Here is a 25,610-nt window from a genome sequence, read left to right on the forward strand (position 1 = left end):
CCCTCATTTAACAGGAGAAAACACAGGCCCAAGGAGGGATCTCAGCTAAACAGCAATACCACGCATTTAAAACTGGGAGAGCTTTCTTCCAGTTGCCTTGGTTTTTTCACATCAACACTTTAAAATGTAAAAGCAGGGCACTTCCAAGCCAAGTGTCAGAAAATTCGGAATCCATCAGCCTTATTTCCCTGTCTAGTTGAGCTCAATTAAGATTTTTGGTAGCCACGTCTAAGTGCTTCCCTTTACATAACACAAACGGATGGGGGGCGGAGCTTATCCGGAGAAGTGACCCAGTCACAGCGCCTCCCCGGGCCCCGCCCCCTCAGTATCGCCAATAGCAGCAGACGCCGGCGCTCGCTTTCCTGAGCTCCGCCAATTGGCTGTGCCGCCTGCCGGCCCGACGGAAAGGGCGGGGCGGCCGTTGCCAGAGAAGCCACTTGCTGGTTACTAACTCCGCTTCTGGAGCACTCCTCCACCGCGAGCAGCCCTAGGAATTCGCCCTCCTCCCTAGCTTTCACCCTCTGCCCTGTTCCCTGCGTCCCGCTCCCTCCTGGACGACCCAGGGCTGGAGAGCACAGGTACGCTTCCCGGGCTTGCACTAACGTGCGCCGAGTGTCAGACTTGGCGGCCCCTGCAGACTCCTCCACAGCGGAGCGGCGGCGGGCTGACGTCACGACGACGTGTCGACGCAGCGGTGGGGCGTGGGCGCTTCCCCTTCGGAAGGGGAAGCTTAGATTTGCGTGACCGCCCAGGGGGCTCGGGGCGGGGGCGGGCCCGGGGCCGTGGGGTTCGCGGAAGTGAAAGGCCCTCAGTCCGCCCCGAGCTAGGCCTCAGCTCCTTTCTGCCTACATCCTCTCCTTCCCCCAGACAGACAGCTTGGGCTTGGGAAAGGCAGGCAGGCGCGTACTCTCCCTGAGGGTGTGGTCCCTGGGACTTAAGGGCATCGTAGCCGAGGGGTCTGGTCCAGAACGAAACATGGACCGGGCCGGCCCCAGGCATGGCAGCGTTTCTTTTCGAAATAGTGCTCCCTTACGTATTCGACTGGCGTTTAGGTGCACACCATGTAATATGCCGGACTCTGGTAGACTCCGGGGCTCTCTAAGTGAAGAATGCTCCAGGAAGCGTCAGGAAATAACTCCTTCTCCAGGGTTCTAGATTCCAGCCTCTATGGAAACTCCTCCAAGTGTGTGGCCTTGGGTAGGTCCCTAACGGGCTTCAGTTTCCTTATCTGTGAAATGAGGTTGGTGATAGTCAGTTTAGAGTAGTTGTGATGAAAGAGATTAACTAAACCAGTGCCAGATTTTGAGTAGGTGGTCAGTACGTGTTGCTTGCTTAGTGAGAAAACCATAGACTTTGGCCAAATGCTGGGGATAAAGTCTTCTGCAGAGAAAAAGTTCCCCTGTTCCCTCACATGGTAAAGTTTCAGGTGTTTTTGAATGAATGAGGTTTTTGGAGTAGTTTTAAGCACCACCTGGTTAGTTGTGGTTAAAATAATAAGACTGTAGGAAGCCTGTTTGGTTTTAAAATCAGTTTAATACCCTTCTGCTTACAATAAGATTGTCGCGGTATGTTTGCAATTCTTTAACTGCCAGGTATCCACTTCTTGCTTCTCTTTTTTTCTGATTTCACAGCTGATATGTATTAGTATAGTTTTTGCATCTCAAACACCCAAAGGTATGAGAAAATGACTTTGTTTATATTGCTACTAATCACTTCTTAGTTTGTACAAATGAGTGAGACCTAAGGAACTGGTATAGCAATGAGGTTGACATAGCAACTATCCCCTTGGGCACAGTTCTGCTGAAAGTTAATAATTGTTCCCCTGGTCTCTGGTTTAGTGGAACTTAGTGTTTTTGCTGCATTGAAGATGATTTGTAATAATTCTGCAAGAATGGATTTTGAAGGGATTGTTTTGAAGATAAGAGTTGTTTCTATACAGACCTCTCAGGCCTGCAGGTAATTTCAGGAATGGTGGTTGACTTGGGATGATATTTTTTTTTAAGATGAAAAAAAGAGAAGACCTGGTGGGAAAGCAGCCCCAACCGAGTGACCAAAGGAACCCTAAATTAAACGAACAAACAAGCAAACCCCACCTGCAAGTGGTCTACTTCATTCTGTTCAAACCTCAGCACAGCTTTGACTGGCAAAGTTCTCATTTTGTAGAAGAGAAAACCAAGGCCCAGTGAAGCTAAGGTTTTTCTGTGTCAGGTGGTTTGTAAGGACTGAGAACTGATGACTGTGGCCCAGTGTTTTTCATTTTCATGTGCCACCTCTGGACATCAAGGAAAGATTAAATTATGTTCAGTCCTCTGTACCCTAGGAAGGAAGAAATAATACATACTTTAAAAAGATTTTCTTCAAACTGGTCTAAGTTAATTTTGGTACTTAAAGGGATAAGGTACCATTTTCTGGGATTTATGTGTGGAGCAATCCATTCACATGGTCACAGGTAAATGAGGGGTGATAGGTGATCCCTTCTTTCTGTGCTGATCTCTTGCTGTTCCTGCATTCTGCTTCCTCCATTGTTTTTCAGGCTTTTATCACCAATGGGAACAACTTTTGATTTCTTCAGAAATTTTTTATTGGAAAAGAATGTTGGAATTTCATCTCTCATGAGACTTTCCCCTCCATATGTCTAGTCCATGTCCCAAAATACCACTGGATTTATCTCTTACAGATGCACTTCTGTCTGTCATTCCCCTGCTTAAGCTTATTTAATGGTCTGTCTTAACCTTTAGAAAAAAATTCAAGCTCTTGAGCTTGGCGTACAGTGACTGCTTCCAGTGTGTCCAGTCTCATCTTTTGCCTCGTGCCCTTTCAAGTCGTGTTCTGTCACAATTCCTTATTCTTCCTGGTCCTTTATCCTCTACCTGGAATACCTTTTTCTGTTCCCTCTTGCCAAGCTCAAGCTTGTTCTGCTGGACTCTTCTGAGGATCCTCCTCCTCTGGGAAATCTCCCAGGATCCTGTCAGTGGTTATTAGGTCTCCTCCTGTACGCTGTCCTGGTGCCCTGCCAGGCCCCTATCACAGCCTTCAGCACACTGGCTTTGAGTGGTCTGCTCAGTGTCTGCGCTCTCTTTGGACTTGTAGTCTGTGCCTTCAAAGAGCTCAATCCTTCATTTCCTTTTACGGAGTTTTCTTTTTCTTTTTCTTTTTTTATTATATACTGAATTTTTAAATGTTGTTAAAACCTGACAAAATTAAGGCAAGTTTGTATGTTACGTTCAGCTGTGTAGATGCTTATATTTTAATGTCTGATGGCTTTTGGTTTAAAACTGAGATTCACCACTTCCTTACTTGTGATCTTGGGCAAGCTATTTAACCTTTCTGAAACTTGGTTTCCTCATTGTAACTTTTGGATGTTAATAGCAACCTTGTAGGCTTTATGTGAGATGATCTTTATGAGGTCAGTCAGTGCTCTGTTAATAAATGGCAGAATGTCTTCATGTTGAAGGAAGGGAAAATGTTTTCTGTTCATCTGATAAAGGGTGCTGACTATTTAGAGTTAGACAGTATTCCGAACATCTTTGGTCCAGTTTTTTTCCAGATAATTGGGCTTTTTGTGGGGCTCCCTTCATCTCAAAAGTGTTTCACTTTGAACAATAAATTGGTCACCCTAACTTATATATTAAAACCTAACCTATGCCTCTCACTGTGTTAGGTAATTTTTAAGGATGGAGGTTGATGGGTATATTTATCCTTACAGGTTTAGTAGAAAGGTTAAAGGAGAACTAAAATATGAGCATTTATGGAGCAATTAAATTCTAAACTGTATGATTCTGAAATATTACTAGATGTTGAGGATTCTTGGTTGCTGGATCAGTGAGAGGAACATTTTGAGAAGGAGAGGGGACTTGGGCCTTGAAAGTATGTATGTAACCTGCATTTATAAATCAGTCACTCTTGCAGTCCACTTTTTCCCCATTCTCCCCATTCTGCAACCCTTTTATATTTAAATTTCTTTATTCATTGAACAGAAGCATTAGCTAAATTACTTATCTAACTTAACGTCTCTATGTCCGAAAATATTTTTTTTCCAGTTTTGGTAGCTTTTACTCATAAGATCTATTTTCCACCTCTGGTTATTTTTACTCTCTTCCTACTTCCAAATTTCCTATACCTTTTTTTTTTTTCATTATGGGGTCCAAAAAGTCATAAATTACTTCTCTAGTAAACTTTTGACTAGTATGTAGAATAGTGAAGGAAACAAACAGCATTCCTATATCTACTTGATGCTCTTTGCTGAATATTTCATAGTGAGTTTTTCAATAGAAGCTGTGTGCTTTTTGTTGGAAGCCAGTGGGAACTAGTTTTCCAAGAACTAGTGTTTGGCAAAACAAATTGAAATCTGGAAAATTCAAATGCTTTTCAGAGAGATTAGTTTTGAACACGTATTTGCAGGTGGTTAGTTTATTTAGAACAATCTTGGTGTTAAGGAAGGTTATGGACTGTAATCTTTCATTTCTCTGACCATGGCCAGTATCACAGTCCTGGAACAGCCATCCCTCAAATGCTTCTTGTTGGCCAAAATGGAACATAGTTTAGTGAGTGTAGCTGGATCAGCATAAACTCATGACCATGCCTGGAAAAAGCTTTAAGTATATGCCTTTTGGGTAAGGAACTGGTAAAGTCATCCTTATATAGGAAATTTAATTCCTTAGAGATTAAAACTATTTTAAATTACTGTTCTCTAGAAATTTGATCATTAAATATGTGTGCAGAATATGTCTCTCTGTTTTACCAGTAACAAGTTATACAAAAGTATAATACATTTGTAAATTGGCAGTTTATTCTACATAATTGAAAACATTTTCTTGTAAAACATCTGCTTTTCCAGACAAGAATCCATTTGGCCCAACAAAATGATGGCATTTTTTTATAAAGGCAGGACTTTTTATACTAAAGAAAATTAAATTACATTGTTGTTCACACATATATTTTTGGTTATAGTATTGTCACAACACAAAATTAGTGGAGTATCTTGGAACCTCCAAACAATTTCTATCCTAAATTTATTTCTAGATCGTAAGAATATGATTGTTGATAATTTCTATGGAAATATTTGAGACATAACTCTTTCTGTTTTGTGTTTTGAGAAATCAGTAATGAAGATAACATTTTAGAATGTTGGGCTAAAAGTCATTCTAAAATCTCTATTTTTTACACTATGTTAATTTTATTTCTTTATCTTTTAAGATATGACACAGTTACTTTTTTAGAGATGATGAAGCAGAAAAATGCTGTATGATTTTATCATGTGATAAAACTTACAGAAAGCTTTCAGTAGCCCACAAAGTCAAGCAAGAACTCATTTGAAATACTGATACCAAATCTTATCTCATAAAATGTTTTCTGTAAATAGAAGATCCGTATCCTCTTACACTGATTTTTAAATTTTTATTTTAAATATAGGAACTATTTTTCTTTTAATGATTGCCAAAAAGATAATTCAAGGGGTGAAAAAGCAAGTCTTTATTCATCATATTCATTACATCATGAGCCATGAGTCCTCTCCTTCAATTACTGCTTAGCTTTTACAAGACTTACAGGTGCTGAGGATTCAAATAAATAAGGTATTCTTTTTTGAGCTTCCAGTGTACAGAGATAAATATTTAAACAAATGAATGGATGAAAGATAAATACCCAAATTGTAGATGATAATTCTCTTGATTGCAGTGACTTACCTGAGTATATTCTTCTTCACCTTTAGGTTTGGTTTTTCATTTGATTGTGTGTATCTATATATTTTTAATTCTTCTAGTCTACAGAGAGCTCAGAATTTGTTATGCTCTATTAACAGATGTTGCATGTTTTCAGAATTCAGGTGGATCATCTTAGACTATCTGTATCTTATTCAGCAATTCCATCTTGATATGACTTGCCAGTATATAAAAAATATGAGCATGCTTTTCATTGGCCTATATCCTAAATATTTATCTTTCTGGTATATAAACCCTTCAGACAAAAACACATACTTTTTTTTATAGACATTTTGAAAGGTTTCTGAATTGCTAATTGAATATTGTAAATAATTTTCAACCTTTACTTTCATATCTACCTAAAGTATTGAAAATTCTTGAACATATGTATTTTATGATACGCATATATAAATATAAATTACAGAGAGGTAAAATATCTCTGAAAAAATGCAGAAAACCTTAAATATAACATTTGATTTTGTATAAAAAAATGAATTCAGGGAGACATATTACCATATATTAGAGTTGTGAAAACAGCCTTAATGATTGCTGAAGCACTGACTCATTACTTAAGATGGAATCGTTTTGAAGAAATTCATAAATATCCACGTTTTAAAAATGACATTTCCAGCTTTGAGAGAAAACAACTAGGTAATTTAGTTAAATTTACAAGTAATGTCATTTATCCATTATCACCAAAAATATCCTAGATTGAGCTTTTTTAATAGGATTTATTTATAGGAATAAATGAATTTAACTTTGAAAGGTCTACTTTCAAAAGAATAACTTACCTTCTTTGTAGCTATTGTTGCCAGATACTTTCGAAAGTATTTTAAATTTCTCCTGTTCTAGGTAGGAATAACATACATCTCTTGTTGGATGGATCTAATGAAATTGGGAATCATAGTTGTCCCGTGGTTTTTATATTCCTTTTCTAACCTGATTGGATTAAGATATTATTGTAATACTTCAAGAAATAGACCAGTAATTATTTCTGCATTCTTGTGTGTGTGTAGAAAATGGCAGGCTTTTTGGAAATTGTGTATGGAGGTTGGCAGTTGTTGAGTGGTTGTGCTATGCAATTTTGATACTGTTTGGAATTAGTACCCCAATGAGTAGCAGTTATAATTTCAGTTTTGTGTGTGAAATAGTATTCTTTTACACATCTTTAGGATTTTGATCATATATCGTAGGGTAATGACAAAAAAAGAATCTACTGAAATGATTCTTTAGTAACTGCAATAATTAAAATATTTCCTAGCTTTCAGCTTGTGTGGAGAAGTTGTTGTGGAAGCCACCTATAAATCCATTCACCGAATTTATGGAGGAACCTGCAAATGTTGGAAGTCATTCAGAAGAACTGGTTTCCCACTTTAAACGTAGACCAGAGAAAGAACATTTACCACAGCATGCCAGTGAAAATCAACTCAGCTGGTATTCTCAACAACAGCAGGGGATATCTTAATCTTTTGATTTCAGGGTTTCATGTTTTGTCTGTATTGTAAATTATTTGACTCAAACGCAGCATTCTTTCAAGACTATTTTCTTCCAGTTTAGTAATTCATATTTATTTAATCTGATTACAAATGTACTCATTTAGCAGAATTTGTCTAGTTAATTTGGAATTTTAACAAAAGCAATCAAAAATGAAAACCTTATCTATTAAGATTTTGTAAAGTATATAGCTTTTTAAGTAAGGTTAATGAAAATATAACTACTATGGAATATTGGAAATACAATTAGCGACCACTAATTCACTGCCATTTGGTATATTGCTCTCTAGCAAATACTGGTCATGTTTTGCTTCTTTAGAATGGGGAATGTGCTTATTATTTGTATAAGTCATTGCTCCCCAAAATGACAGTCTTAAAATGCCATTTTTGTTGCTATGGATAGCATAGTCCACTTCTAGTTTAGCTGGTTATAAATGGAAATGGTATTTGGTCACCTACAATCATTCTTGACTTTCTGTCCGTGGTTTTTAATGACAGTTGTCATTTGTAGCCAGTATCTTCTTAGGCCCATCATTTTAAGCCACTGGTGCTTAAAAATACAATCTACTTTTTGACATAGCCTCTAAGATGCCATCAGTTGTTACTGAGCCATTATATTATGTTCCCTAAAAGAAAAAGTGTCAGTTAAAGAAGGACACGATGCTTTCTCATCACTCGGAATTTGATTTGTAAACATTGGAGAAGCTCCTTCAAACTTAATTATACGTAGATTTTTAGTCCAAATAACTTTTAGCTCATATAAAAATAAGATGTAAATGAAATAAATTTGTTAAGGCATTCTCAAAACTTCTTTATACTCAAAGTCCAACTCTTCTGAGTCACTTTGTGACTGAGAGCTGGCCTTGCTGTTGAGAGGATTGGTGATACTGGCATTTCTGAGGAGCCTCTGTAACTGAAAGAAAGTTGGTTGGTCATAGGCTCTTCCTTGCAGTGTATGGCAGTGTACATTGGAGTCTTGCTTCTAGAATGTCGCTAAACGTTACTGCTTCACCAACTCCCTCATCCCTCTCTATGGCCCTTTGTTGCTGAAGGGTAAAAAATGCTGCACCCCATCTCTAGGTTATTCTTCAAAACTTTGGACACTCATTCTGAAAGTTTTGGGGACATACAGGAAAGACAGCACAAGACGAAACATCCCGATTTCAGGATGTAAAAATGTGAACCCCCCAAAAATGTACCTTACAGTGGTACACAGCGTGTCTAGGTAAAACGCAGCCAAGAAGGCAAATCATATCAGTCTTATTCTGAGAGATGTATTAAGAGTTTTAGATATCTGGAGAGGTTTAATTTTTTGTGTTCAGTTTCTTCAGCTTACACATTCTTCTGGAGGAATTTTTTTATAAAGAACAGTGAGTTTCAAGAAAGGGCTTGGGAGTAAGGTCTAAAAAGGCAAATCTTTTAGGTTCGGAGTAAGGGAGAAGGGAATTTGAAAAAGACACTTTCACACAAGTCATTTTACAAAAGGGATGTTGAATAATTGGCAGATAACACAGTGATACATTGCTGTTGGTGCTCTTTGTGTTTCACATATCTTAGCATTTTAAAAACTCTATAGTTAAGTGTAGAAAAATATGGAACTGTAGGAAAAAATTTATACATTTTCAGTGGCAATTTACTGTTACTTTCTGGAGAGCAATTTATGAAACTATAATATTTAATCAGGCTGTGCTCTATTTGCATGAAAAGTATAGCTAGTTTATGTAACAGCTTTAACTTAAATTTTATTTGTGTGTATCTTATTAGCCTAAAGCAGGACATCCTAAATGAAAAGACTGAATTGGAAGCCACATTTAAGGAAGCGGAGATAGCAACTTGTTCTGTGGAATTACTTTTGCCATTGTTTAAGGAAACCATTGAAGAGATAAGTTTTGAAAATGTGAGTACTTGACTTGTGAATGTCTAATAAAATGAGAAGCTAGGATAACGCTCCGAATGCATTAACTGAGGTCTCGTACAGCAGTTATGCTCACGTATTGCTATTTGATGTACAAAAATGTAGATTTATCAGTGTTCTTTATTCCTATGTCATTAACTGCAGTTCTTTTCCTCAGAGGTAATCTCAGGCATGTACTTGGTAAGAAGCTGAGCTGGAAACTGTATACTTTAGTTCTTGACTTACCTGGAGTTAAACAAGAGTCAACTTTTCTCAAGAGTGAATTTAAAACTAAAATATTTTGAGGGATGAAATATATCTGTTTTCTACAGTGTTATGCAGAATAGAGACCGCTGTTCTAAAATTTCAGTGTTGGGGGCAAAAATTAGATTGTATTCTATTAGTTTTATTAAAATGCCTGAGCTACTTTAGGGTTTAAACCCTTATTTTGATTTCATTTTACTTTAGTGCACCATGTAACACGTACTAGTTACTGTGAATAAACTTGGCAAATTTTCCTTACTATGTGCAAAAGAATGGTTTTATTACTAGGAAAAAGTATTCTTTGATAATCGTAGCATTATATTTTAGAATGTCTTAATGCCATGTCTTAAAATGTGTTTGTGTTTCTTATATTTTGTCAGGCTAATCTTTCTGCATCTAATTTGAAGATTTCTAAACAGAAGGAAATATTAACAAAAGAATTAGACACTTTAAAATGTGTAAGACAAGCTTTAGAACATCATCTTAGAAAGAAAGAATACCAACAAGTAAGAAATACTAAGCACTATTTTAATAGTGATATTTCTCACTTGAAGGGTATATTATTTCTTAAATTGTGGAAATTAAAATATTGGAATATTTGAAATGGAAATAATTCTTGAATTTTTATTTGAAATGGCAATCATTAACCTCTCCTTTCAATGTTTCATTGTTTTACATGAAAGCAGCATGTTTTTATAAAAAATATATTTTTATTTATTATAATTCATTTTAGTTGATTATAATAAAATACTTCTAGAATTTAAGCTTTTGTGTACATTATACTTATACATTCATACATTAGTTCTTTAACAGTTTGATTGAGATATACTTCACATACCAAATAGTTCACCTGTTTAAAGTACACAATTCAGTGATATTTAGTGTATTCACAGAGTTGTGTGGCCATCGCCATTATCAACTTTAGAGCATTTTCATCACTACAAAAAGAAACCCTTGGCCCTTTAGAAGTCTGAGTCCTGTCCCCACACCCCTCTTTAGCCCATTGTCTACTTTTTCTGTCTCTATGGATTTGCTGATTTTGGATATTTCATATAAATGGAATCATATAATATGTATGGCCCTCAAAATGAATAAACATTTTTCTATGTTCTCATTTAAAATATTTACATAGAATTCTGTTACTGATTTGCTGTAATTCTTTAAGAAATTTCTTTTTCCTAGACTTTAGGTTGTTGATAATTTTTACCTATTTATGAACAGCACTGTGAGCTTTCTTTGTGTATAAGATTTTTGTGATTTTTGTGTCATTGACTTGTACTTTCAGAAGTATTATTTAGAAATTGTGGACAAAAATTGATTTGGAACACTTAAGCAAAAAATCCTTCTGATGGTTTTAACTTAAAAAAAAAAAAAAACTAAACTGTGCATAGTAGTTGTCCATATTAGTTTCTTAAGTGATGCTTATTCCTCTTTCTGCTTTTTTATGTAGAGAAATACAGTTTGTGAACACTGATTTATAACATCTTTTTTCCACAGGTGGAGGGCAGTTTATCCAGCATGTTAGAGAAGCTGACTGATAATGAAAGTGAAAACGCTGTAAGTCTATCTATACTTGGTGTCTGTTCTTCTGATATTTTTTGTTTATATGCTGGTTGGTTTTATAAAATTAACCAACATTATCCAAGTTGTGATATTTCTAACTCTTATGTTACATTTGCTGAAGAATCTTAAAAAGAAGCTACTTGAAAAGGAGACCTGTATCCAAGAACTTTCTTGTCTGTTTCAGAATGAAAAGGTAAGCACATTTGGAGTTTATTTCATCATATTTTCTTGATATTGACTCCCTCTTTCTCTTCTTTCCGTCCTGGCCCCCATTTCTTCAGAAATACACAGAGAAAGTTTTTTAAGATTATTTTGATATTCTTACAAGTTTTATGTATCAAATATAACATCTTATTTTTTTAAAGTTGTTTTTCCTTTAAAGATTTTTATGCTGTTTCCAGTTAGGGTACTTTGCATAAGTCAGGGACCTATGTGTAAATTTGTGTTTCAATTTTAGTATAAATGAAGGAATTTCAGTGTTTGTAGGAGCATTTTAGACATACCCATAGTTTTACCTAGGAAGATAGGTAGGATCTTTTTAAAAGAGAGAATTAGGAGTTATTAACTAAAAAGGGGGGAGGAGGAGACAGCATCCTGGTTTTATATAAAATCCATTTGCAATGGGGGGAGTGTTGTGGTTCATGTAAAGTAGTATTTTGCTCTTTATCAACTTTTTGGATCATGTCTAAATACAGTAAAGTTTAATATTGTGTAGAAATACATCAACCAACACATTTTTTTTCTGTTACAGGCAAATGCTTTGAAAGCAAACCGTTTTTCACAATCAGTAAAAGTAGTACATGAACGACTACAGTTCCAAGTTCATAAAAAGGAAGCAGAGAATGATAAATTAAAAGAATACATAAAGGTTATAAATATTCATCTTTTTATAGTTTAAGTATTAAAATTAATGAACGACTATGAAGTCTTTCCTTAGTTCTGGAATTTAGTGGTTTTGAAAGAATTCTATTTAAGTGTTGCCATGGGAAATACATATTTGAAGCAGGTCTTCAGCTTTCTGGTCTTTCTAAAGATTTGGCTCCAAATCCCAATATAAAAATGCTATCTTTTTAGTGCCAATCTAGGAAAGATTTGTGACTCTTCAAATACTTTAAAAATCTCTCCTTTTATTAGTTAATTTATGTTTATTGTGGAAAATTCGTTGAATATAAAAGAGAAAATTAAAATAGCTTAAAAATACTGAAACCATTAACATTTGATATATAGTATTCCAGACTTTTTTCTGCATCTATACATAGACATATATATGCTCACACATATTTAGTAAGCAGACAATGAATGTTTATTATTTTATATTTATTACTAATGACTTTAAAATCAGTTAACCTAGCTTTGGTGTTTGGATAATTGAGTAACCTCCTTGTTTTGCAGTTTTTTAGCAGGATAATTAAAGGGAATTTTCTAGCTTATACCGAGTAGTTGAAATATTCTTGTGGAAGCCTCACAGTCACTTTGAGATAGGAGTTTGAGATTGCTATGGTATGACACAAGCTAACTGGGTCTGCTGTCATTATTTTTGCCAAAGGAAAAGAAGCAGTGTTTCCACTTTTGGAAGAGGAGTGTACAAAACACACCCCACTCAGCATGAGGACTTCTGTGTTAAATTTCTGTCAGCTTTTGTACCCCTGAATCATGGCAGATGTCTGCAGCCAGAGCCCCTGCTTCAAGACTGCATACTGGGGGTGGTTTTTTTTTCTTCAATGACAAAAAGCCTTTGCCCATCAAAGGGACATTAAGCAGGCTTATGGGGTTATAAATTTTGTCCTTTGCCTATAGATGCTTTTAAGCACTTTCCCCCAAAGATTCCTTGTGTTCTTTGCATCGGTATCGTAGGCATTGCAGATGAACTAGGCTTGAAATTGCCATTGCTCTGTCACGGTAAAGACAAAAGAAAACGTGTAATTTAACATCTTAGATCATCTACTAAAATTTATGTTTCTTACACAATTTTTAATTATATCCTCAAACAGCAATTAGGGAAGTTCTTGAAAATATTTTTCCAGTTTAAAAATGAAATAATTTTTAAAAGTTAGCAGTTAAATCTGTATATTCATGATAATTTAGAGAGCAAATATAAGGCTAAAATCCTAAGATTTTGCCATGACATTCACCTGTCTAATGCTTTGAGTTCAAATCCCCTTCCAAAATGCTATTGTTTAGAAATGATTAAAAAGTTGCATTAGGTCATGGATTTTCTTACATTCCTTTTAACATACACTTTTGAAATTTAAGGCATTAAATAATTGGGGGTCAGAATTTAGTTCTGTTTAGGTTTACAAGTTTTTTTAAGGATACAAACACAATGAACTAACTCAATTTGTCAACATAAATTTTATATTTTTAGTATTGTTGGAGTCAATTCATTGTATTGGCTCTTTTAAAATTTTAAATTGCATTATAATTCTCTTGAGAACTACTCCAAAGATGGTTTGAACCCATTTTTCTTTCTAGATATTTATAATGTAATAGAAGTTAAGCTAGAATATTTTCACATTTTTAGAACAGACAGATAATTATCTTTATAATATGTTGCATGTATAATTCTTTGGAAATAGGAAAAGGCAAATAGTTGGCTTTATGTGTACGTTCATTTGGGAAATGACTGTGAGAGGTTATTTTGAAACTATAAAAATAATTTGATAGTTTCAGAACAATTCCTAATAGTGCCCAAGGTATGGGATTTGATCAATCTAGTGAGAAAGTTTTGACTGGAACCTTCTTCAAAAAATTTTATTTCGCCTTAAGTGTTAAAGGGTTTTTTAACTGCTAGTGCGGCAGTTATTCATGGTGTGATGATGACCCCCTGTGGTTTCTTAGAGGAATGACATCTGTGTTTCTTTGGAAGGAGAGGATTCTTTGTTTCTCTGAAGTAAACTTATTCTGTTCATACGTGTTTTCTCCAACTACTTATTGAAATGCTTCGTGGGATTTTTTTAGTTTAGATAGATTTTTAAAGACAACTTAAGAATGTTTTGTGGGATTTTTTTAGTTTGAATAGATTTTTAAATACAACAAGTATATTTTGCTTCTTCTCTTAGTCCATGGAATCACTTTTCAAAGAGATCAAAGTCTTTAGATCTCGTTTAAGATGTACTTTTTAACCTAAATTTTAGTGGAAGTTAAGAAGCATAGTTTTTGTTGATCATAGAGTTAAGTAGAAAAGCTCCATCTTTTACTGTGACATCTTTGATTTTTTTTTTTATTACAATGATCGTCCAAGGAATGGAAAACTAAAACTTAAATTCTGTAATAATTTTACATTCTTTTCAGTATTACATGACTTCCAAGGAATGTAAAAGCATTAAAATCTTAAGTCTTTAAATTTTTAGATAGTTAGTACTCAAATATTTTTAAATACAAAGTCTTCAAACAATTTGAAATAAAAACATGAGAGTTATCACACTAAATCATAGCCATCATCCGCCTAACCTAATATTCTGGGTCTAGTTCTATCACTAAAAGTTAGGTAAGGAAACAGGCATATCCGTTAACACTGTCAAACTCGATGGAAACGTGCCCTCAAACACTTTTTTACCCTCACTAACTCTTATGGATCTGAACCTGTTTGGTCTTGGAATAATAACTTTCACAAACTTACTACTCATTGGGCAAAGCAGTACTTTTATTAAACTCAATGTAACTTACTCAAATGTCAGGGCATGCCCCTTAATTCTGGTAAATTAAAATTTTGTAAATGTGTTGATCTCATCTTTACTCTTCATGAGCTGCAGATTTTGATCGTATATCCTTTACATATTTTTCATTCCAGCTAAAGAGTCCTAATATATTTGGGAAGCTGCTGATTCCTTTGAGCTTTGTGTACCTATTGTTTGAATTGTCTCCAGCTCAATTATGTTTTTTTGATTTGCAGTAACTACTATGTGTAATATGCTAGGTGTGAAATTTAAAAAAATTTTAGTTAATCAAAAAAGTTTTAAGGAAGTTAGTTTTTGTATCACCAATATTAATATTTATAGAAGGGGAATATTAGTTTTATATAGGCTTACATATTTTAAATTTGCGTTTTATAACTGGTTACAAATAAACATTAGTGAAGTCACCTTTCTTTACTGTTTTGCTTTCTATTACTCGCATGACTACTCTTTTTGATGAATTCTATATGGAAGATTACTTACATATTTTTACAATGTTTATGTAAACATTGAATTTCTGAAGTAATTTAATTATTGCTAATTTTTTTTAGAGCTTAGAAACCGAGATATCAGAATGGAACTTGCAATTGAGAAAGAGTAAGCGTGAGGCTGTAGCAATAAAAGAATCAAGTAGGCAAAAAGCTATAGCTTTAAAAAAGGCATCTAAAATTTACAAACAAAGGATTGAACATTTTACTGGAGACATGGGAAACCTTACTTCCCAAATTAGAGAGCAGGTAAGTATATGCATTCTTTCTTAAAGAATTGTTTTATGTACTTAGTTTATGTAGTTAACCTCATAGTGCTTAATATAATGTTGTTCTTCTCTTAATGCTGATACTAGAAAAACTTTACTCGTACTCTTTTGCTTCAGACTTTATTTTGAAAGATTACATAAAATGTCAAATTGGCATATTGAATTATATCAGCATTTCCTTGGGACTTTATTAGAAGAGTGTGTTAAGTGTGTTCCAAAGCATCTATGGCCAAGTAAGGGTAACACTTCGTGCATATTCACCCTTGGAAATTTACAGTGCACATTAACATTAAATTAAAGGCACATTAACTTAATATTAAAGGCTCTGAGAAGGCCTTCAGTAAAACTAAAGCAGTGTCATGGAGAGAGAGTATTGAATTCAGAGTTCCCCACCACTTATTTAAGCACTGAACTCTTCTTTTATCCACAAAGCAACTCTTGGAACTGGTTCTGAAGAATACCAGTTTGGGAAATGCTGATTTATGTTATTAGACCATATGACTTTATTCAGTAATTCACTTCACTTAAACTCTGTAATGCATTTAAAACCATTTGCTGACGTAAACCCACCATGTGAAAGTGATCTTTGGGTGTATTACAAAGTTGAAATGTACTTAGTGCTTTGTTGTTTTTAATGAATTATATTTATTCAATTACCAGTTAATAAAACATTTACTCTCTTAAGTATCTTACTGATATCTTGCCTCTTAAGAACTTATGCTGTGGCTTATAGAATTATTAGAGGCTTTTAGAAATGCAGACAGAGTTGCATAAATGCTTGTATAAATAAAACAACTCAATATTTTATGAGTTTAACTCTTAACATTTTAAGACTCTAATATTTAACCTACATTCAGAAGAACTTAATTAGATAAAAAATAGAGGACTAAGTTCAAAATCTAGAAGGTTGTAGGCCTACTTGAATGCCTAAAAATATTGACTGGCAAAAGCTAACTGAATCGTTAACACACTTGGAAGTTTCCTATTTAACTAGCATCGTATCACTCATGCCCCAAATCATAATATAGGAAGGTTCCTCCACTTGTGCCTCTGGGTAAGGTACATACCTCCTCTAAGCTTCAGTTTCCTTATCTATAAAATAGGGGCTAATAGTACTGCCTATCTCGTATGATTGTGAGGGGGAATAAATGAGAACATACATGCCGGACCACAGTGCCTGGCCAGACTGCGTTTTTGCCATACTGGCCTCCTTGTGGTTCCTCTAATGCTTGGAGTGTGTTTGCTTCATTGTTCCGTGCTGTTGCCTCTGGCTGCAATGTTCTTCTCAGGCTCAATAATAGCTGGTTCTTTTAAACATCATTCTGGTATCTTTTTAACTGACATTTCTTCAGAGGGACCTTATTTTACTACTCCTTTTGAAAAAAGTCCCACAACAGTTAATCACATCAGTGTCTTAAATTTTCTTTTTAGCATTTATTTCATAAGTAAAATTTCTGAATATCTTAATTTATATTCTAATATAATTGTCCTATGTACACTTCATAGTGCATATTAATATTTATTTTACATAAAATATGAAAACAAACAGTCTTTCTTCAACATATCAAAACCATTACTGGTAAAATGTAAACAAAAAATGTCTTGCACATAGTAGATGCTGAATAAATACTTTTTCAGCGTGTGGATGAGTGATGGAAGGAAAGAAGGAAACAGTAAATGTTGACTGTTAACATTGTTACTTCTAGGTCTTCTGATTAGTAATTACTGGCACTTCTGTCACTCTAGTGTGTTTGTTTTTCTGTAGATTATAGAGGTGGGTACAGTGGCTGTAGCTCTCAAGGTGGATTTGTAGACAGTAGATTCATTTGACAGTTACTTACCGAGAGTCTGCTGTATGCCAGGCACTACTCAAGACTCTAAGCAATGAACAAAACAATCCATCTCTGGGAGCTCACATTCAAGGTGGATAACCCACCACTACCGCTTTCATTTCTTTGCTGACAGTTCTAGTGTTTGAAGGCCAATGGGTGATCTCCACAAAACAGCTTGGCATAGAACTACATATGGCCCAGCAGTTGCTCTCCTGGGTATTTATCCCCCCAAAGTGGGAACACTAATTCAAAAAGATACATGCACCCTAATGTTCATAGAAGCATTATTTAAATTGCCAAGATACGGAAGCAACCTAAGTGTCCATCAGCAGATAAATGGATAAAGAAGTTGTGATACACACACACACACACACGAATATTACTGAGGCATCAAAAAGAATGACTTTTTGCCATTTGCAACAACAGGGATGGACTTGTATGCTAAGTGTTTTATGCTAAGTAGAATAAAGTATTATGCTAAGTGAAATAAGTCACATAGAGAAAGACAAATACTGTATGATATCATTGATATATGGAATCTAAAAAATAAACTGGTGAATATAATAAAAAAGAAACAGATTCACAGATATGGAGAACAAACTACTGGTTACTAGTGGGGAGAAAAGGGGGGAGGGGCAAGATAAAGACAAGGAATTAAGAGGTACAAACTACTATGTATAAAATAAGCTACAAGGATATATTGTACAACAGAGGGGATATAACTAATATTTTATAATAACTGTAAATGGAATATAACCTTTAAAAATTGTTAATCACTATGTTGTACACCTGAAACTTATGTAATATGGTACATCAAACTATACCTCAATTTAAAAAAAACAGCTTGGCATCTAAAAGATATATAGGCTGCATCATTGAATGTTGGGGAATTGGGGAATTGCAAGCAGTTTCTCTGTATACCATAGAGGGCGTCTTTCTCTGATGCTTATGTGGTTGTCAGCATCTACTGTAGATAGAATGCCAAATGAAAAGTTTAATAAATGTAAAGGGAATTATCTTCAGTAATTACAAAACGTTATTTGAAAATAGTTCCATCAATATCCTTAAAATGTTAAGTTAGAACTGCCACTATGTGCCTATGAAATAATAGTAATATCGAGTCATTATTAAAGGTTACTTTAAAATTTTCCTGTGTTCAGAGCTGTACACTGAAATTCTCTGTAACGGAAGTTCCAAAGTTTATAGGATGGGTGTTTCCTTGTTTATAATGTATTTGTGTTTAGGGCCCTGAACAAAACCTAAGTGTTATTAAATTACAAAATGAGTATTTTATGTGTTTTTTAGGAAGCCAAGTTGTCTGAGACAATTTCAGCTTCCAATGCCTGGAAAAGTCATCATGACAAAATTGTAATAGAAAAAAACGAATTGGAAGTTCAGATCGAAACAATGAAAAAGTAAGAAAAAAATTTAGAGTTTTTTAATGTTTAATAAGTATTTTTAGTTCTTTCCTCTTTGAGTGGTTAGTATTTTGGTTTTTTTGGATTACATGTGGTAAAGCTGTTGTCTATATGATTTGATAATTTTGCTATTTATAATTCTGTAAGCTTTCGTTACTCTACTCTAAAAATACAATGAAAACGATTACCCACTAAAAGTGCATTGGTGTTCACATTTTGAAATTTTGAACTTGTAGGTTAGTATTTGATGTTTGAGTATGTGTCATCTATTGTTTGCAGTAAATGTTAACATTGACCTTGTCTTGAAATGGAAGTGATATTTCTCTACTAAAAATAATATTTAAGTAGCTATATATAACAAAGTTTATAATAAAAACATAAATGCTTCCAAATTTCTAAAAATTATTTTTCCTTAAAGTGTCTTATTGTATAACAAAGAAAATCAGTGAGGGAAAATATGGATATTTTATGATTTGAAATTTATTCATAAGCCCCAACAATAATGAACTCTGAATATTTGCTTTTGAATGCTTCATTTTCTGTATATTTTCTTCAATTTTATCATTGAAAACTAATGCATATACTTTGCTTCTAAAGATTATTTATTACATCACTTGATCCTTTATTTAAACTTGTCCCTGAAATTGTGCATATGTGTGTGCACATGTGTAAATGACAGACAGACCTACCTGTGGGTGGTAGTTTAGGTGTTTCATTGACTAGCAAAGAGAATGTTGTATAATTTCTCACTGGCATCATAAATGGTTAATTATTTCTAATCAAAGTTGCTCAGGTAGTAGTAATCATACAGGTTACCGCTTCCTATTTCCTTGGTTGTATGAGTTCTACTAACTTTTGAAACAGTGTACCCTACCAAAATAATTTCAGGAACACTCTTAAAATATATTGTTTGAAAATTTCTGTGACTTTTATAAAATATTTTATAAAGGCAAATCATTAATCTTTTGGAAGACCTGAAGAAAATGGAAGACCATGGAAAAAATTCATGTGAAGAAATTCTTAGAAAACTTCACACAATTGAATGTGAAAATGAATCTCTGAATCTTGAGAACACAAAATTAAAGGTACTATGTGTTTGTGTGTGTGTGTGTGTTTGTAATGACAGCTTAGTTTACTTGGTAGAAGTAGCTTCAGATAACAGCATGTTTGGAACAGTGCTCTTGCATCATTTTGTCCCTTATGTCTCTCAGAGTGTTAGAGAATAATTAGTGTCATGATAACAAGTCACTTCTAAAACTATCTATCTGTACATACCATACATACACAGATACTTAGATATCGATTTTTTAATGTTTATAATTATTTACACATACATGTAAAAATTGTTTTCAGCAGCATTAAATAAGATTTATAAAGTTGAGTAACTCTGTTTGTCTCAACCTAAAAAAATTTATTTATTTGCCAATTTTAGCAGTTAGATGAATCATCCAAAATTACATTAACTTTAATACATAAGATTATTTCTAGGTGTCATGGTTACGATAGGATATAACCTCAGGCCTGGTCTGTTTGAAACCAGAAAGTATGTTCTTGGCCACTTCATAACCAGAAAGAATTTTCCAACTTAATCAAATCCCAGGGGTGATTGGTTTTTATGTGTAGCCGAGAAAAGATGGGGAAGAAGTTTTTATACTTTCTGAGAAAAAGAATATTTGAGTTACCAATCATAGAAACATGTAACCTGATGAGACTTGACTAAAGACTTTGGCATCATTTTCACTTCCATAATACTGTTTTTGGAGGATGATAATTTGGAGGACAGTAAATAGAGGACAGAAAAGAATCTGTTGATGGAAAAGAAGGCCAGAATTGGCAGTTCAGAGCCGGTACGGTGTCAGAGAACCTAGCTACTTGTTAGCTCTCTACTCTGCCGTTCCTAGGTTGTGACCCTCATCTTCATGATTCAGAATGGCTGCTGGGGCTCCATCCATTATAGCTAAATTTCAGACAACAGGTTGGAGGGAATCAAAAGATGAATTGTGTCCCTTTTCCCCATCGCTCCTTTCTGGGGAGACTTCCTGAAAGCGCCCTACCACTCAGCGCTTCTCCTTTTTCAGTCAGAGGATGCTGTCTTGCAGTCATCCTGAACTCTAGCCAAATAAGAGCACTCACTGTTTCCTGCACTATGTTTATGTTTTCCTCTGTCTATTCCTATATTTTTACTCTTTGTACAGTTTGGGATGCTATTTTTCTCAGTATATAAATCCTACCTTTCCTTTAAAGTTCAGTTCAAATGCTGCTTCCCATCGAAGTCTTCTCAGTTGGGATGAGTCTTTCCTCATAAACGCCCATCTCTGTTCGCCCAGGATGCCCTGGGGAGGTGTGACATATACTTCGCTGTCTATGAATATTTATTGAATGAATTTCTTAAATGTTTTATCCACGAAGAGGAAGCAATTTTGTGTATTTTTATTTTCTTAATTTCCTTGGTATCCTTCAGAGAGAGGGGTAAGAAGGATATTTCATTAATTATAAATCTAGTTTTTAATTACATGGTAATGAAATTAATTTTAAATTACACAAGTATAAATTGAGTTGAAGTTTATATATTATTATAATTAATAATTCTGAAACATATTTTAAATGCATTATTCTCTGGATTTTAAGGAAAAATATCTAAGTATACTTGGCATATGTTATTTACAATGTAAAATTGCCTAGATGTTGTATATTGTTATTTTCAATTACTTTAGAATAATTTTAGATTTTAGTTTCAAATGAAGAAGATGCTAGCTAATACTGTTTCCAAGGCCCAGTGACCTCCTCTAATAAAAACAATGAAAGTTATCTTGAGGGTTATAAAGTTCTATTTGGTGATTATAGAAAGTGTAAAAAACAGAAAAGCACAAAAGGAAAAATTTTAAAAATCACCTATAATCTCACAACCAAAAGATAAGTAGGGTTACTCTTTTAGCATATATGTAATTTTTGGGGACCACTTCCAGTTTTTTTGCTATTGTAAGTAAAAATGTGGATAATTTGAGTCTTTTTATGTCTGTTTTCTTAGGATAAATTTCTAGAGGTGGAATTACATGCTCAAAAGGGTGTTCATTCTTTGTTTTGTTTTGTTTTTTAATTTTATTTTATTGAGTTATAGTCAGTTTACAATGTTGTGTCAATTTCCAGTGTAGAGCACAGTTTTTCAGTTACATGTGAACATACATATGTTCAGCATCACATTCCCATTCGTAATGTTAGTGTTATGTATTTCCAATTACCCATCATAAATGGATCCCTGTACTTTTTCCAGTACTCCAAATATCTCCAAATTTTATAGGTGATCTTATCTAGTGTTGGGGCTTTAAATGCCATCTATATTATGGGCGCTCTCAAATCTCTCTAACCTAGACCTTGCTTCTGAAGTCCCAAAACACAGCTCCTGTACTCCCCAGTGTGCTCCATGCTACAGTTTTCAGTTTCTCAGCTAATGGCAATCATCCTTTCTGTTACTTGACTCCTTTCTCTCACACCTGCTTCTAGTTTGTCAGCAGATCTACTTCTAATATATCCAGAATTTGATCACTTCTCACCAGCATCACTGCCGTTATTCTGGTTCAAGCCGCCATCATCTTTCGTTGTTAGAGTGACATCCTAATTCTTTTTGCTTCTGCCCTTTTCCCTGCAGTCAGCATTCAGTGTAGCCATAGCATAATTCCTATAAAAATATAAATCAGACCATGTCACTGCTCAGCTCAAAACCCTTCAATGATATCTTGTTTCATAGAGTAGACATCTACAAGGCTTTACACCTTCTGGCTTTCCTTTATGTCTCTGACCTCGTGTCTTTCCATGCTCCTCTCTGTTTTCTTGCTTCCTGCCACATTGGCTTTCTTGCTGTTTTTCCCTGAGTGGCCAGGCTTTCTCCTACCCTTGCTTTTCTCTTTGAGACTCCTCTTACCTCAGAGAGCCACACTTCCTTTTGGTGTCTACTCAGAAGTCCCTTTCACAGGGGGCCTCCCTGGCCCATTCCCAACTTGTCCTTCCTACCCTGCTTTCATGTATGATATATTTTACTTCTTATTCTTATTTTTCATCCATCTACTCCTTGTTTCTACACATCTATACATGGGGTACAGTAAGCTCATGACAGAAGGGAATTTTGTCTCTTTTATTCACTGCTAGAAGACTATACAGTGCCTAGAGCATTTTTTAATGACTAGTGAACATATTTTTTTCATGTATTGATCATTTATGTTTCTGCCTTTTTGAATAACCTATGCCCTTTATATGTCTTTGTTCCTAATTATTATGTAAGAACTCTATATATTAAGCGTATTAATCTTCTGTCATAATTTTTTACTTTTTTTGCATTTTGTTTGCCTTTTAAATTTTTCAAGGGGCTATGAAATTTTGCTGATATATGTATACATATATATGTGTATGTATTTGTGTGTGTGTGTGTGTGTGTGTGTGTGTGTGTGTATCTTTTTCCTTTATGGCTGCTTTTGTGAGTCTCTCCCATTTCTGCACATCTTGCAAGCCCAAGTACTGACCGCCTGTGATTCAGATCCAGACTATCTTTTCAAGGATGTTTGTATAGTGAACATCTTTGGAAGATAACAATGTTTCCATCTACCAAAAGGCGTGCTTCTTCCTGTTATAAGAGATTTGGGTTCCCTAGACTCAGGGTTGCTCCTCCATACATCCCACTCGTGTACAGGTGTCATCTGGCCCTCTTTGTATTGCCCTGTGGGAAGTGGGGCTTACAAAACTAACACAAATGCTGATATCTGGCTACTGCTATTGCTGTAATAAAGTGATTAAGGCTCTGAGCCAGGAGTCTTGTGTCTTCTGCTAGTATCCATGAAACTGTGCTAGGCTGTCTCGTAAACTTGGAGGGTAAAATGTCAGACCCTTACAGTTCTTGATATTTTCTTTTGATTTTATACTTAGTTGGGTTTTTGCTATCCTGAAATCAAATAAAATTTTACCTGGATCATCTGTGAAAAAATTTAAAGCTTTATTTTTCATATTTAGTATATTTAAATAAATTTATAATTAATATAAAAATTGTGTTTTCATAATCTGTTTTGTCCTAATAGTTATCTTATTACCATTATATAGTGATCCATATTTTCCCTATTTTATTTAAAAATCCAACCTTTGTCATGTACTAAACATAATTTTAGTGTATTTTTCTTTTTTTATTCCATAGACTTATATACTACTCTCTTAGTACCTTAATGATTTTAGTTATTTATACATTTTAATATCTAGTAAGTACTGAGATTCTCTATTTAGAATTCCTTTAAAAATTTTGTTAGCCTCTATTTTTTCATATGAACTTTAAATTAATTTTGTCATATTCCTCATTCCCTCAACTGTTACACTCTTGGTTGTAATTGTGGTAAAGTGTTATGATTTGGAAAAAAACTGGTATGTCAGTAGTATTGAGTACTCCCTTCCAGAAACATAGTCTTTCTATTTTCCAAGTCTTTTTTGGCAAATAAAGTTCTAAAGTTTAAATATGTATGTCTTAAGTAAGTCTTTTTAAGGTTGCTCATAAATATTACTCGCTTTTTGAAATTCCTAAGTTTTAGATGGTAATTATTTGCAATCAGAAATAATTATTTTATTACTTTTGTTGATAAACTATTCGTTTTTATAATACTATAGCACTGAAGTATAAGTGAATTCTAATTTATAAAATCTTTTTATATATTCCTTAATAGACTGCACTTGCTGCTTTGAAGGACGAGGTTGTTTCTGTTGAAAATGAACTCTTAGAATTACAAGAAGTAGAAAAACAACAGAAAACCCTTATTGAAGTTTATAAAACTCAGGTGACCATTGCATATATTTTAATGTTTGTTAAATTTGGTAGATAATTTAAAACACTGCATTTGTTTATGATCTAAATAAGCAGAACTGTAGAAATGTAGAGTTATTATTTGTGATAGAATATATAAATACAATATATCCCCAATATTTCTTAAGGTCCCAAATAGTTTTATAAAATGATGATTCTGCTGATTCCTGATTTAAACATTACCTGTGTTTGTATTGGATAACTCCTACGAGTAAATCTGAAATTAATAACATAGGTATAATTGTGAACCTTATGTATAATCTTGCTAATCTTGGTTATGTTTGTTTTCTTACATTTTTAATGGTATTGATTTAGAATAATGGCTCCCTTCAAGGATCATTAAAGCCTAATATTTCCTCTTTCCAACTAAATAAAGTATAATTCAGATTTACTCACATGAAAGACCTGGAAAAGAACTTATGACGATATATATGAAAGAAAGCATGTGTTCAATGGTAATTTATAGAAAAGCTTATGTTTTGGAAATGTAGTATTTAAGAAAAACTTAATTTGATGGGACTTACTTGGGTCCTTGAATGATGGGTAACAAACTAGTCAATAAAGAACTTGATTTTCTCAGAAGACAGTGTTTGAATTGAAGAATAATGAACTAAAGTTTAAAGCTTACGGGGGGCATACTGTAGGTAAGCAGGAAGGGCTCCATCCCAATGGTTTCTAAACTGGTTTTCTAATGGGAAAATGGAGTTGAGACATCCAGTTAGGATATTGCTGGCGTCCTGGCTGGAGGTAAGAATGGAGGCTGTGATGGACTGTGGGACATGTTACTGAGAATGTCGTCTGGGTCTTCCAGCCAATTGTTCCAGTTTAATCCCTCAGCAAGAATACTGTGGATCAGTTACCATATTCTTGGCTCTGGGCCTTGTATAAAGTCTTCAGATATTTTTTGAGCAGATTTTGACTTGGAGAGTAAAATAACTGGTTTAGGAGCTAGTTTGGACCAGGGACTGATTCTTTAGAGTGATATTGACCAGCAAATGAATCTCTCTTGCTGATATTCAGAGCTCAAGATTCTAGAAGTATTGATGGGAGAAGACAGGTCAATCACAAAAGGATTGTGGATTAGATCACTGAGGGATTCCCATATTTAAAGAAGGAATAACGTTAGATAAACATAGAGTATTAATAGGGAAATAAGGATTTGTTTAAAATTGAAATTTTAAAATTT

The 25,610-nt window shown here is 34.4% G+C and overlaps 1 protein-coding gene across 11 annotated transcripts in view; it reads left to right on the top strand.

The window, feature by feature from the left end:
- The first annotated feature begins 422 nt into the window (after positions 1-422).
- The window catches only part of ODF2L (outer dense fiber of sperm tails 2 like), a 34,143-nt gene continuing 8,955 nt past the window's right edge, over positions 423-25,610 (top strand). For 2 of the 11 annotated variants that reach the window (XR_012511137.1, XM_074376082.1), the window contains exons 1-11: positions 601-1,197; positions 6,961-7,133; positions 8,957-9,089; positions 9,731-9,856; positions 10,848-10,907; positions 11,035-11,106; positions 11,665-11,781; positions 15,139-15,324; positions 18,482-18,591; positions 19,544-19,679; positions 24,288-24,398. Coding sequence is in view for 10 of the 11 variants with exons in the window: in XM_074376082.1 (XP_074232183.1) it covers positions 1,168-1,197; positions 6,961-7,133; positions 8,957-9,089; positions 9,731-9,856; positions 10,848-10,907; positions 11,035-11,106; positions 11,665-11,781; positions 15,139-15,324; positions 18,482-18,591; positions 19,544-19,679; positions 24,288-24,398 (1,254 nt within the window). In the remaining variant the exon portion in view is untranslated. Of the gene's footprint in view, positions 579-599; positions 1,198-1,219; positions 1,415-1,471; positions 1,957-1,978; positions 5,574-6,960; positions 7,134-8,956; positions 9,090-9,730; positions 9,857-10,847; positions 10,908-11,034; positions 11,107-11,664; positions 11,782-15,138; positions 15,325-18,481; positions 18,592-19,543; positions 19,680-24,287; positions 24,399-25,610 lie in introns of those variants that run through there. The other 9 variants (XM_074376073.1, XM_074376076.1, XM_074376081.1 and 6 more) reach the window with 9 other exon arrangements.

This window comes from Camelus bactrianus, chromosome 13 (assembly GCF_048773025.1).
Source record: "Camelus bactrianus isolate YW-2024 breed Bactrian camel chromosome 13, ASM4877302v1, whole genome shotgun sequence".
Lineage (NCBI taxonomy): Eukaryota > Metazoa > Chordata > Mammalia > Artiodactyla > Camelidae > Camelus > Camelus bactrianus.